At 37.7% G+C, this 13,367-nt stretch overlaps 4 protein-coding genes and 1 non-coding gene across 6 annotated transcripts; 2 read left to right on the top strand and 3 right to left on the bottom strand.

The window, feature by feature from the left end:
* Positions 1-233: 233 nt before the first annotated feature.
* TRNAP-CGG lies at positions 234-305 on the bottom strand. The gene has a single exon. It is a non-coding gene; the product is annotated as a tRNA-Pro (tRNA).
* A 100-nt stretch (positions 306-405) lies between these two features.
* LOC101291932 (zinc finger matrin-type protein 2-like) lies at positions 406-3,596 on the top strand. Its single transcript, XM_004302201.1, has 10 exons — positions 406-535; positions 650-733; positions 840-867; positions 979-1,061; positions 1,673-1,705; positions 2,229-2,307; positions 2,394-2,446; positions 2,701-2,761; positions 2,890-2,972; positions 3,091-3,596. The coding sequence occupies exons 1-10, from the start codon at positions 521-523 to the stop codon at positions 3,178-3,180; spliced, it is 609 nt and encodes a 202-aa protein (XP_004302249.1). The 5' UTR covers positions 406-520; the 3' UTR covers positions 3,181-3,596.
* Positions 3,597-3,859: 263 nt separating this feature from the next.
* LOC101301706 lies at positions 3,860-5,952 on the bottom strand. The gene is made up of 4 exons (XM_004304821.1): positions 5,831-5,952; positions 5,666-5,730; positions 5,353-5,578; positions 3,860-4,179 (listed from the first exon to the last, which is right to left on the bottom strand). Exons 1-4 carry the CDS (start codon positions 5,910-5,912, stop codon positions 3,860-3,862), a joined length of 693 nt encoding a protein of 230 aa, XP_004304869.1. The 5' UTR covers positions 5,913-5,952.
* A 2,491-nt stretch (positions 5,953-8,443) lies between these two features.
* LOC101291636 (GTP-binding protein SAR1A-like) lies at positions 8,444-10,409 on the bottom strand. The gene is made up of 3 exons (XM_004302200.1): positions 10,221-10,409; positions 9,761-9,892; positions 8,444-8,959 (listed from the first exon to the last, which is right to left on the bottom strand). The coding sequence occupies exons 1-3, from the start codon at positions 10,347-10,349 to the stop codon at positions 8,639-8,641; spliced, it is 582 nt and encodes a 193-aa protein (XP_004302248.1). The 5' UTR covers positions 10,350-10,409; the 3' UTR covers positions 8,444-8,638.
* A 1,379-nt stretch (positions 10,410-11,788) lies between these two features.
* LOC101291157 (universal stress protein A-like protein-like) lies at positions 11,789-13,280 on the top strand. 2 transcript variants are annotated; one of them, XM_004302199.1, is made up of 4 exons: positions 11,789-12,226; positions 12,328-12,443; positions 12,542-12,660; positions 12,964-13,280. In XM_004302199.1, the coding sequence occupies exons 1-4, from the start codon at positions 12,055-12,057 to the stop codon at positions 13,058-13,060; spliced, it is 504 nt and encodes a 167-aa protein (XP_004302247.1). In that variant the 5' UTR covers positions 11,789-12,054; the 3' UTR covers positions 13,061-13,280. The 2 variants fall into 2 exon arrangements, with proteins under 2 accessions (XP_004302247.1, XP_004302246.1); XM_004302198.1 differs by having other exon boundaries at positions 11,789-12,247.
* Positions 13,281-13,367: the final 87 nt, after the last annotated feature.

The raw sequence follows: 13,367 nt of genomic DNA, 5'->3' as shown, positions 1-13,367 counted from the left end.
AGTTTAACAATTGTTAATTAGAAAAAAAAAGTTGTAAACTATACATGGCAAATATTGATTGGGGAGGTGACCAAATTCCTTTGACCAAAAAAGGAAAAAAAGGTGACAAAAAAAGAACCAAGAATTGTCGACCAATGAAGTGCAACCTTTCGTCAGGTCAACCAATCAGGTGCCATCTTAATGCCAAAAACACGTAGAAGTCAGAATAAAAAATATTAAAACGAACAAACGAAGGGGTGTTGCGAGAATCGAACTCGCGACCTCTCGCACCCGAAGCGAGAATCATACCACTAGACCAAACACCCAGTCTTGCTACAAGTTACGGGAAATAAAATACTTAACACAACATCAATAGTCAAACAGCTTCCATTGAGCTTATTGTTCATTCCATTTTCATAGAAACGTCATGGATTCGATTCTCTGCTAAGTTAGCCCTGAATCCCTAAATCTCTGTCTCTCTCCCAAATTCCAATCCCATCCTCGAGAGACGGAACTCCAATTGAGCTCACAGATTGAAGCCATGGCCGCCAATGGTGTAAGTTCATCTTCCAATTAACCCTCACCTTTTCTATTTCACTGTGAATTAATCAATTTGGCTTAATTAGGGTTAAAGTATCGATTTTTAGGGTTTTGAATTTGTTGGGTGCAGGCTGCAGCTGGAGTAGATAATACTCACAGAAGGAAATTCGACCTTGAAGAGTACGCTGAGAAAGCCCGCGAGCGTGAAAGAAAGGTTTTTCAACTTTCCAGACCCTAAGTGCTGTTGTTTGCTTTTACGTTTTGTTTATTGAAATGTTAATTGCTTTGTTTAATTTGGGGGTTTTACATTGTGGTTTCAGGAAGAGGAGGGAGCTCGTAAGTCGAAATGTGAGTTTGCTGAGTCTTTTTCTTATGGTTTTTTGTTTGTGTTGGGCAGTTTGTTTGTTTGATTGAGACTCAAGTTTGGCTTCTGTGTTTGTGTTTGATTATCGTGTGCAGCAAAAGGTCCTCCGGTGCAGAGGAAGCCGTTGAAGCACAGGGATTATGAAGTAGACCTTGAATCTCGCTTGGGGAAGACACAGGTAATCAAGTTTGTTGCGCAATTTGATTATAACAAAGTTTTTGCTTGTAGGTTAGTCACATTGTAGATTTCATGAGTACTTGAGAAGATATGATGAATGTATATTAATGTCCTGGTTAATCAGGACAGTAGATGTATTTCGTGGTTAATAAGTAAACGTCTTTTTTCTTAGATGATACTGTTTGGGGTTGTACATCTTTCGAGTACAGAATGTAGTTGGATTGAGAAGTTTGCATCTTCCGGAGTTGGAAAGATTCTATAATAGGATACGTATAATAGATATTGTTTCGGTTCTACCCAGGCTTTGTTATGTGTTCTGTCTAGTTATTTGTCTTCTGAATTCAAGAATCTAGACTTTAGGATGCTGAGCCTGGAAAAGTGAGGGTTAATGAAGTACAGAAGTAGAGTGCAAAAGAATGTATGAAGATTGAAGAGTACAGAGTAAAGTAATACTTTTCCTATCCCCCACCCCACTCAGTTTAGTAGTATCAGAAACAATCCTCAAATGCACCGTTTATTCAGAAGTTTGTGTAGCTTCTTTTATTGGATATTATGTTTTTTCTTTTCAGTGTCAGTGTCTGATCTTTCTTTTTCTTTGAATGTGTTTTGCAGGTTGTTACTCCAATAGCACCTTTAAGCCAGCAGGTAAACTCTTCCCATGTTTGCATACTTCTTTACATAATCTGATTTGCATTCTACTTGTTCTTCTAGTTCACAATGTTCATGTATGTACGTGTGTTTCTTCCCTTTCTTTATTCAGATAGCTGAATAGTTTCTTTAATTTCCATTTAACCCGACAAATCATGTTATGATGAAGATGTTTCGCTTTCTGCGTTAAAAGGATGAGCATTTTTTTTATGTCAAAGGCGTTATTTTTTATGTAATATTATACTTCTGGAACCATTACTGAGCTATTGGTCATTTTTAGTCCTAACCCAAGTACCCAGGAGATACTACTGGTCTATCTCTCTCCTAAGGAACTAAATCTACACATTACCTACATTTTTCATGCTTTGATATAATGGCCGATACTACCAACTAGTTGGGGAACTACAACTTTGGCCGACTGCAAAATTAATTTGTCGGATTGAATAGTTGAAAGATATCAGCCTGTAATTGCAACATGTTGTTTCCTCTGTCTCTTTGTGATTGATTGTGTTCTTTGCAGGCCGGATACTTTTGTTCAGTTTGTGAGTGCGTTGTTAAAGATTCTGCAAACTACTTGGATCATATCAATGGCAAAAAACGTATAACATTCTTATACATGCTCATTCAGTTTTGTCCTTTGTATCTTTTTGTGGTTGTTATTTAATAATTACTTTCATTGCTGTAGATCAAAGAGCTTTGGGTATGTCTATGCGGGTAGAGCGGGCATCTCTTGAACAGGTGAGTTAGATCCCTTACCTATTGAGAATAGCGCATATTGATTGGAAACAGATACACAGAAATCCAAATCTGGAGCATTCCTTACCAAAGTAAAATAGACCATATATGCCACTTTCTGGAGATTTAGAGATAACCACAAAACTTGTAGACATCAGATATTTATCATGTCTGTTAATTTTTAATGGACATAATTGCAAGTTTTGAAAATATGATTTTTTGTCTCATAAACTGTGAATTCATTTAATGGTATGCAGGTCCAGAGTCGATTTGAAAAGCTCAAGAAGCGGAAAACTGATCTGCCCTTCACTGAGCAAGGTAAGACATTGTAGCACTGAGAAGCAAATGAATCCCTTTTAGACTTTAGTTGAGACTAGGACCCAATTATTTCATGTTTATGATTCCGGTGAGTGGTATAATATCTGACAATTCCTTTTCCTTCTCAGATCTTGATGAGCGGATCTTGAAGCTGCAGCAAGAAGAAGAGGAAAGGAAGCGACAACGTCGAGAAAAGAAGAAAGAGAAGAAGGTTCGTGGAATTGATTTTTGTACTTCTAATCTTTGTTTGGCTGATTTGAAAAATCAATATCATGCTATTAACTTTTCATTTCTATAATAATTTCTTCAATCTTCCTTTCCTGGTACAGAAAGAGAAGGTAGATGAGGAGGAAATTGAAATTGACCCTGACGTTGCAGCAATGATGGGATTTGGTGGATTCGGTTCATCCAAGAAGTAATCTCTTTGCGCCAATTCAATCTTCATGCCTCTACGGACGTTGTTCTCTTTATTGGTCAATTTTACCGCATGAATCACTTGATTGAGGTTTTGAGACTTGTACAAAGTGTAACATCACGAAATCTTGGAAAAGTGAACTTCAAAATCTTGCATACTTTACTGGTAGTGGTTACTCGTGCTGCGTCAGGTTCTCGTTCATTTTGTTTTATGGAAATGGACCATGGATTGGATCTTAGAACTATGGTGTCTTCTTAGAGACATAAGCAGAACGGAACAGTTTTAGTGTACATGCAGTCATCAAAGCCTCGTCTATTGTCTAATTCTATTGCATCAGTAATCTAAAATGCTCTGAAGAAATTTGCATACATTTGCAATTGGAAGTCTGCTTAATTGAAATCATTAGTCTGATTACATTCATGATACAGGGTTTAAGACCTCAAGGGCATGAAGCTATCTATAACCAAAGAAATCAGTGCAGAGTCAGAAACTCAGAATAACAATAACCAAATTAAAGAACCAAAGATTTATTGTGTAGTAGTATTATTCAACCATGACAACTTGCATACTCTGAAAGAAGTTCTTGTGTTCGCCAAAAATGACACGTACGGAACTTATCAATCAAAGAACCTAATACAAGTTGCACAAAATAAACAATCTGTTCTATGTATTTCCCAAGAACCCTAGGCACTTGGATCAAGCATGTCCCTGGACGCTTGTTGAGCAGATTTTTGACTCTCAAGCATCCACCTAGCATGGAGCCTCTCTATGAACTCCTCACAAGCAGCATTAAAAGCCTTCCCCTTTTCGTCATCATCTTCAACTGCTGACGAGTTGGTTGCTGCGCTGCCGCGACGTTGCTGCTGCTTCTTGTAGTCATCGTAATGAACATGGTATTTGTAATAGTTGTTGTAGTAGTCATCATCACTGCTCTTGAAGGATTTGAATATACGTCTCAAGTGCTTCCAACCCTTCTTACGAGATGTGGGAAGCTTATCATCATCTGATTTTGGGATTAAGCAAAACATGTTAGTAGTACAACTCCACGGTGATGATGACCAGATTCTTGGATATAATACTATCATATATATTGTGGTTATGCTGAACTTGACACCGCTAAACCTAAGCCTAAACCCCATTTAAATGTAGAATCATTACTCATTTCTTTCCTGATCATACCCTAAACTTCAGCTATTTTTTATAGACGAGATTAAAGGAATATATCCCAGTATTTACCATGATTGATACGGGACTCAAAATTTCAGGATAGTATATTTCTTCTCAACTCAAGACGAGAAATTATCCAAGGCAATTGATATCCATGCATGCAAGGTTGTTGAAGTTGGAAAGAATCGAAAATGGTATCCTGCGTCCACTAATAAAACTTTCCCCTCCTCATTAACACCAAAACAATATATTTTCTAATTATATGTCTTTATATTTCCTTAATTCAGTTCTTAACTTCTTATCATAATCTCGGCGTATGTGTGTTTGTTACCTTAAATCATCATTTTTGTGATTTTATCTTAAGCAACTCTTGCAGAAATTTCTCTAGTAATTTGATTAATAATTAAGAAATTAGATCTGCATCCTCTAAGATTTGATTTCCTTTTACCAATTAATTAAATGATGGCTGATTGTAGGCCAGAAGTTGCTTACAATCTTACTGTTGAAATCCAATTGGAGTAACTGATCCTCAGAGATTTCATGTAAAGCCTCACATATATCGAACTGGAATACATACCTTTACATATATAATGTATGTATTGTATGGTTTCAACTTGAAATATCATAATAGGGTGTAAGGCAGGTGATACTTAGTCACCATAAGATGTAGAGACAACAGCCTACAATACATAAGATTGTGAAGAAGAAGCTGACTAAATTTGGTAGCTTCCCTGCAGCATTTACACCTTGTATATACTCACCAAAAGGACCAAAACCATTGAAGTTCCCTACACGATGAATGAAAGTCATATGTTTCAGCCATTTTTTCAATATTTGCTAATGTTTCTTCATTAGATATATCTGACATGTTATGTTGCCGAAGTGTCAGTTGATACGGATCAGAGTTTCCACATGAACAATGGACAATGGTCCACAAATTGTCCGTATAACATGTCAGACACTCAGACTATCCGGCAGTACTTACACCGTAACTTATTATGTAGATTACCTCTTTGGCTGGTATAGCTGCAGCCGTCATGGAGGGCACCTCTAATGTCTGCTGTTGTAGCCTTATTGTTGAAAATGAAGGTTGATAACATGCTATCAACGCACTTCAGGACTTGCTGTGTCTCAGCTAGACAAGGTCCATGGCAGAACAAATCAAGTGCATCAGGAGGCACATTAAGGTTTCCACTTTCGTTCAATCTATACGCTTCGTTACAACCAGAATAAATCTGCAGATTACAGCTTACATCTCATAATCAACTCACAATATTTAAAAGAAAGAAACTTATGGAACTGAGTACATAGTTAAGACTCACAAACTTATTGCTGAAGCATGTCAAGGCATTAAAGAACCTCTCCCCCGGGTTGTCTGCTGCATAGCCTGCCGTATATACCAAACAGTCATAAGATGATTATCGATCAAGGTGTCTGGAAAAAAGCTAGAAAACAGAAAAGGGCGGCAGGAAATACAATCTACTAACCTGAGAAGCAGCAAAATACAACAATGAGAACAGTAGTGAAACCAAGGAACTTCTGTTTTGGAGGGAAATTACAGAAAGTCATTTTACTGGTGAAGCTATGTGAAACTGATTCTTGCCAGTAGTACTGTAGGAGAAGTGGATGGTTATTATCTCTTTAATAAGGCATGAGAGTCTGCCACTTTACTTGGTAAACCAAAAGGAAGAGAGATTGGTTGGTGGTTTGAGCTAGTTACAGCAGAAAATGGTTGGGGACAAATGGACTTGTAAAGAGTGAAGTTGGTAATGTAAGCCACCAACTTTGTAGATAGTCTTTGAACATAACCATCTCGGGTGTAAAAATCTAGAACTGAATGTGTCATCTTATAAAAAACCAATTCTCTAGCTTGATCTTTACAGGCAATCTATACTGACTGCATTTGTGGAAGAAAGTAGAGTAGGGCAACCATGCTTCCTCCTTCAGAACATATAAGTGCTATAAGGAAGAGTGTTTCTTTAACTGGATCAAAATTACGCTCTAAAGTAAAAATCAAAAGGTTAAGAAGAGGTAAAAAACATGGAATGTTGGTAACTTCTTGACGACTCATGCAATTACTAAGTTATGTTAGCAAGCTTTGAACTTGTTGGAAGCAAACCATATTCTCAAAACTAAGCTATACCCTGCAATTTTCAAACCACGCCTCTCTTTTAAAGATGCTCGAATTCAAAAACTTCTCAATGAGATACAAAAGATTGTGAAGCACATAACCACTCCACAGCTGTTACATCTCCCCAAGTTCTACTGTATACAATTTCTCTACAGAAAGTCCTACCATGGTACAATTTTTCTATCTATATAAAGAAAATTCCAGAGCAAAGGTTCATGAATTAGATAAACACAAACACTTATGTCTGGGATTATGGTGGCACAAAGATCCCAAGACTTGAGACTTTTCTTGACAACTTTGGGTTGTCACAAATATCATTTCCTCTTGTATTGTCTCTCCTGACGGCAATCTGGATCCATGGTACGTACGATCATCATCTCCATGCTAGCGCAGTGAACAGTATGATTATGCAGTTTGTACAGCAATGGCCAATAACCTTATGCTACAACAATCAGGACTGCACATTCCAGGGGCATCTCTCACGAGCGAAGGTGTTCTCCATCCACGGCATATGGCCCACGAATTTCCCCGGCCAGAATTAAATTTGTGATGATACTATGATGGCTGCATGGCCGGAGAAATTAGTAGGTCAATACCATGGATCGACAAGACCTTCGGAAGGGATGCACCTGGAACACGTAGGGTCCTTCACTATTTAAAGCAGAAGGTTACTGGCTTGTTGAACAAACTGAAAATAATCATAGTGATGGCTGCTCTAGCACCTGATGAAAAATCAGAAGTAAGCTTCGCAGCGACTCAGTTGTACTTGATTAGCAAATGCCAAAGCAAAGGGTGTGCTGAACAGCCCGAACTACTATTAGCATACTTCTACACACAAAAGTTGGTATCACCGAACTAGCTACATTGTTTCTAGCTATCTGCCTCCCATGAATCAGATAAACACAACACTTTAATCTGGGATTATGGAGGCACAGAATCTAGAGAGTTAGCCTTGGTGTTAGTCATAGACGTACGGATCCGTCATAGACATGGCATTGCTAAGTACAACTCTAGTCGTTGTACTACGACTACTTCCAATTGGTTCAACCGTACCCGATAAACCTTATGTTACAACAATCAAGACTGCATTCCAGGTGCATCTCTCCCGTTCGAAGCTGTTCTCAATCCATGATAATTCTCCGGCCAGAACTACCCTTGTGTTGGTAGTTTGGTACCGTGGATCGAGATACTCCCGGAGAGAGGCACCTGGAATACGTACCGTCTCAACTATTAATTGAAGCAAATGGTTAATGGATACTGTTGAACGAATTGAAGACAGTCGTACAGATAGCTGCTCTAGCACTTGGTGATACAGTTGAACTTAATTAGCACTTTAGCAGTGCCATTTCTATGACTGAAACCAAGGATAAATGATAATGAACAAGGAGTGCATAAATGATGATGGATCGAAGAGGTTTATATAAGAGTAGAGTAGCAATATGATGCTACTTTCATGACTGACATTTAAGTAGCGTGTTAGAGCGGTAGTAGGTGTGTCATGCATCTCATCTCTTATGCTATACGTATGAACTAAATGAAGAAACTAACAACCAATTGAATGAACGGCCTCAGCTAACTATTTGACTGTTAGTTCAAGGCTTAGATTTACGCTCCAAATCTGCAAAAAGCAATTGAATTTGATCATCTATAGTCTGATAATTTAGGGATGAATTAAGCAAGGAACTTTGGGAAGCTGTATTAATTGGTCAACATTATAAGTATGATAAGGTCATCACCACAATTCGAGTTGTTATGAGTAACTGTAGAGATCTAACAGAGAAAACTCTGTTATACTAGTGAAATCTCTTTGTTTTTAGAATATTATGACGACACTTGATCTATATAATATTTACCTAAAATGTTAGTATCTTCTTATTTGATTAAGATTTGAATACGCAAGACCTAAAATTTGATGCATAGATGATCCTGAAAACACTAGTGTTCTCACAAGAGCAGGGAAATAGAAAGTGTGAAAGAAAACGCAACTTGTGATCAGGGCACAAATCGTCAATTGCTTTTGGTCATCATAACATGGATGGGGTATGTTTTGTCATTTCATGATAACAAAAAGGAAGTAATAGAGTATCTCCAACAATAAAAGTTCAGTTCAACTGGAAAGAACAAGGAAGAGTGAGAAGACTGGTCTTTACTTTCTAGTGCTTTCCTATTTGATGTACTGAGAAACCCACTTGAATCCATCTCCATAACCCATTTTGCGAACAATGCTGCACATGAATACTTCGAGAGGGCGCACGTTTGAGTCTGTCAAGTTAACTTTACCCTTGCCTGTGGTGAAGTTGTTCAGACCAAGGTGATATCGCAACTCTTCTTCTGATGCTGCATATGGTATGTCGATCTTGTTTCCCAGAATAAGGAATGGAACAGTGGCCAATGCCTCATCAGAAAGGAGAGCATCCAGCTCCTTTTTTGATTCCGCGAATCTTTCCTTGTCATAAGAATCCACTAGGTAAACAACCGCATCCACCTTTATAAACAAAAACAAAATGCATTTCTTATGAGCAGAACTTAAAAAGAAAATAATATAAACAAGTAACAGAAAAGAGCAAAACTTTAAATTTACCCTCAAAGACACATGAACAGCTATACCATTCTTTCAAGACAAGCAGTCAGATCCAAAAACTTTTCAATGAGATATTCCAAAAGATAGTCAAATACATAATTAGTCCACAGCTGCTACATCTCCTCACTATAAGTGCCAGTTACCAATACAACATAGGTAACTACATCTCCCAAGTTCTACTGTGTACATTTTCTCTAGAGAAAGTCCTTCATAATTCATGTGGATTCATATGAATCAAAGTGGTACCATGACTCAGTAGTCAACAACACAAGTTTCTTTATCCCATGTATAACCATCTATATAAAACAAAGTTCCAAAGCAAAAGATGTGTGTCTGGGTGAGCTACTATTAGCATACTTCTAAACACAAAAGTTGCTATCAGCGAACTACCATTATCTCTATCTGCCTCCCATGAATCAGATAAACACAAAAACTTTTATCTGGGATTATGGAGGCACGAAGATCCAAGAATTAACTGTTAATCTGGCTGGTAAGTATTGTCATCTCGACTCTGGGACCTTTAATCCTAAATTTCTGCAATAACTAGTTGCCAAACACAAGAACCATGCCGTCCATTGAGCACAAACAATGAAAGAATGAACATAACTGACTCTTCATCATAATAGAAGCTCAAAACACTTTATTTTAAGCAGAAAACCAGTTGCCATAACACTATATCATGTCACATTATATCATCAATAATACCTTGGCATAGTAATCTTTCCAAACCCTGCGAGCAATCTGATGCCCACCCAAATCAAAAGCCTTGAACTTGATCTTCCCAATGCTTAACTCCTCAGATGTTGGATACTGCGTCGGTTGGTGCTGAACTAATCTCTGCAAAATCCCATCACAACCAAAACCCAGAATCAGAAAATCAAACAAAATGCTAGCTCTTAACCTCAATTCCCAATCAATCCTTTACAGTTCACATGAGAAATTTACAAAGGGTAAAAGATTCAATTAATTCTATGCTTACAGTTGAAAACAAAACACAAATTGTATAAAATGGAACACTTTCCCACCAATCAAACAGACCCCATAATGAAATCAAACCCAGAATTTCAATATCTCAATCAAAATCAAAATACCCAACAATTCCAAAAGATCATAAAAGCAATGTAAAACACCAAATCAATTGAGAGGGATCGAAAAAAAGGAAGACCTCGTCTTTGAGCATGTGAAGCAGGGTGGTTTTGCCGGCATTATCGAGACCCAGGAACAAGATCTTGGCCTCCTTCTGCCACAAGCCTAGAGATGCGAGAACCCCATAGAACCAATCCCACAAGAACATGGCTGGATCGAAATCAGAGAGAGAGAGAGAGAGAGAGAGAGAGCTGGTTCTTAGCTTTTGGGTGTGAATGTGTGATACTCTACTATTCTACTACTATTGTATCATTTAGGAATGGAGGCATTTCGGCCGTCTGATCTTTCATTCAGAATTAACCTCCCATAAATATTACAGTTTCCATATAATGCCAAAGAAAAATTACACCACGCTTATAAACATGATAAAAATAGGTTGAGCCTTCTAGGTAGGCTGGATTCCAAATAATTAGGCTCTGACATTTAGTGTTCAACTCTCGGCTCGTGTTTAGCTTGTGCTGCTTGTGTTCGTAAGATGAATCAGACGAACTTAAGCTCAATATTAAGTCCGACAAGAAAACGAGCCAAACTTGAATTAGGATATGTACCTCGTATTTTATAAAGGTAGCTCAAGTTTGTTAATGGTATGGGGTGGTTTATGATCCATTTTGTATTGCAATCTCCTTCTTAGTGCACTCACAAATTTATAACTAAAACTTTGGTTTTGCAAAATACCAAGCTACACACACTTGAGTATATGGCTCCATCTTTGGAAATATAGTCGTTACTGAAATCGTTAAAAGATGGGGAATAAAAAATCTAAAATTTATTAAGACGAATAGACACGAACACATGTTGTTAACAAATGATTTAACGAGTAAAAATGATATAGCGATCAACGTCCTCGACCTACCTCATTGCAATGCCCAAAGAGAAGAAGGTAAAAGCAATTACTAGCTACTAGATTATGCCTTTGTGATACTAACGTTGATTCAATTTTATCATGAAATGTTATTATGAAATTCTTAATTAATCAAAAGAAATGATAGATCATCATTCTCTACTTTTGTTATCTTGCTTCCCTTTTAATAGCTTATGGCCCTCCACAGTGTGAGATTGATAATTAAAGGTTACATACATGATTCATTAGCATCCTTATGACACCTTGAAACGGGATCCAGATTTGCCAACCAGCAACTTTTGCTGGTCTCTATGACCATCCAATCAAAAGAGAGAGCGAGAAGAGAGAGAAGACTGGTTGGCAAATCCGGATTGCTTGAAGTGTGTGGATTATTCTAGATCTATATAGAGAGGGAGTAGTTGAGCTAATCAGCACCTTCCATGGTGGAGAATTTTCTTTAGATCGATTTGCTTCCACCTATACCCACATGTTACATCAAATCATCATTATAGTATAAACTTAGCTGGTTAGATTGGTTTAATTAGTTTCAAGTTAGTTCTCAGCGACCAAGTAAATAATAATATCATTAGCATTTAGCAAAAGATAACAAATTCACAATTTCTTACATCAAACACAGACTCTTTCATTGACGTTTGGGAAGTACTTTTGTTCTTTATGTCGACAATAATTTATATTCTATTATAACAATACACTTGGCAAGATATTTAACAATGGCAGTCCTATCCAAAATTCCAAAGCTTCAAAACCATTTTACAAAACCAGAAAACCATCAAAGAAGGCAGCTGACAAAGTAAAGCCCACCGTCTTCAAAACCATCGAACCCATCAAAGCCCAAACCCGGAAACCGCCAACAGACTTTCCCACCTTCTCCACCCCCTATAAATTCACACTTCACTTCCTCACCTCTCTCCAAAACCATTTCAGACTTCAGTTCATAATTTCATATATCTAATATCATCAGCTGTTTTTACTAAACTTTCCGATCACCGGCATGGCTGACGTGGCAGAGAAAGAGCGGAGGATCCTGGTGGCCGTCGACGAAGGGGAGGAGAGCATGTACGCTCTCTCATGGTGTCTTGGGAACGTGGTTTCTTCCAAAGATACCTTAATCCTGGTGTACGTTAAGCCCCCAAAAGCTGTGTACATGCCTCTAGATGGCACAGGTAGGAGTCAGAGTTCTTCAGGTATTTTCACTACTTGTTTGGGGCTATTTATATATGGAAAACAACATGGGATTAACTCAGTGGTGTGATTTGTGATTCAGGGTATATGTTTTCGAGTGATTTATATGCGACGATGGAGAATTACAGCAACGAGGTGGCCAACAGCGTCATCGAGAAGGCCAAGAACAAGTGCAGGGATGTTCTTCAGGAGCAGGATGTGAGTGTCGACAATATTGTTTTGTTTGTGACTTTGTGTGAGGGGTCACAATGTCATGTGGCTTGTGTTTTTGAATTGTTTTTTCTGTTTTGGAATAGGTTAAGGTGGAGACGAGAATAGAGAATGGTGATCCAAGGGATGTGATTTGCCATCTGGTGGAGCAGCTTGGTGCTCATATTTTGGTCATGGGTAGCCGTGGCTATGGTCTCATCAAGAGGTAGTCCCTCCTCTTACTTTTGTTTCATCGATCTCATTATTTTGAGTATTTTTGAGTAGCTTATGGAGTTTTCAACTGTTGAATCTCTAATTTATGTGGATCGATTGTAGAAATTAATCGAATTATGTAGTTGTAGTGTTGCAACTTTTGTTTCCTTCCTATTTTTGTCCATGTTTATGATCGTAAAATGTACTGTGTGATAAAGGGGAGTGTCGGTAAAGTTTAAATGAAACAATTATGAGACTAGCAGAGATTTTAACCATTTTGAAGTATGTATATATTGAAAGCAATTGGCTTTTGCAGGGCTTTTCTTGGAAGTGTTAGCAATCACTGTGCGCAGAATGTGAATTGTCCTGTGTTGATTGTGAAGAAGCCGAAAACCAATAATGGGAGCAAGTGATCTTAATCTTCTCTTCTTCATTGAAGTTACTTCTCTTGGCTTGTGCTTGGTATAATTATACAATTTGTACTTTAAATTGGTTACTTTTTCATCATTCGGTACATGTCAAATTTCATGCAGTAAATTTATAATGTATCAATGGAAAAACTATCACAAACGAGTGAGACTCATTTCTGGTACTGAAGCCCTATGTGGCACAAAGCGGTTACATGATTCGAACAATTTGGTTCATACATATCATTTCAAAGATCATCCAATTTTTCACTCTGTAACAATACCAAATGATACAATTAAGTTGCCCTGAATT

Source organism: Fragaria vesca, linkage group LG6 (assembly GCF_000184155.1).
Source record: "Fragaria vesca subsp. vesca linkage group LG6, FraVesHawaii_1.0, whole genome shotgun sequence".
NCBI classification, from domain to species: domain Eukaryota; kingdom Viridiplantae; phylum Streptophyta; class Magnoliopsida; order Rosales; family Rosaceae; genus Fragaria; species Fragaria vesca.
Note: the sequence above shows the minus strand (reverse complement) of the source record. Positions and strands in the feature narration are given on the sequence as shown.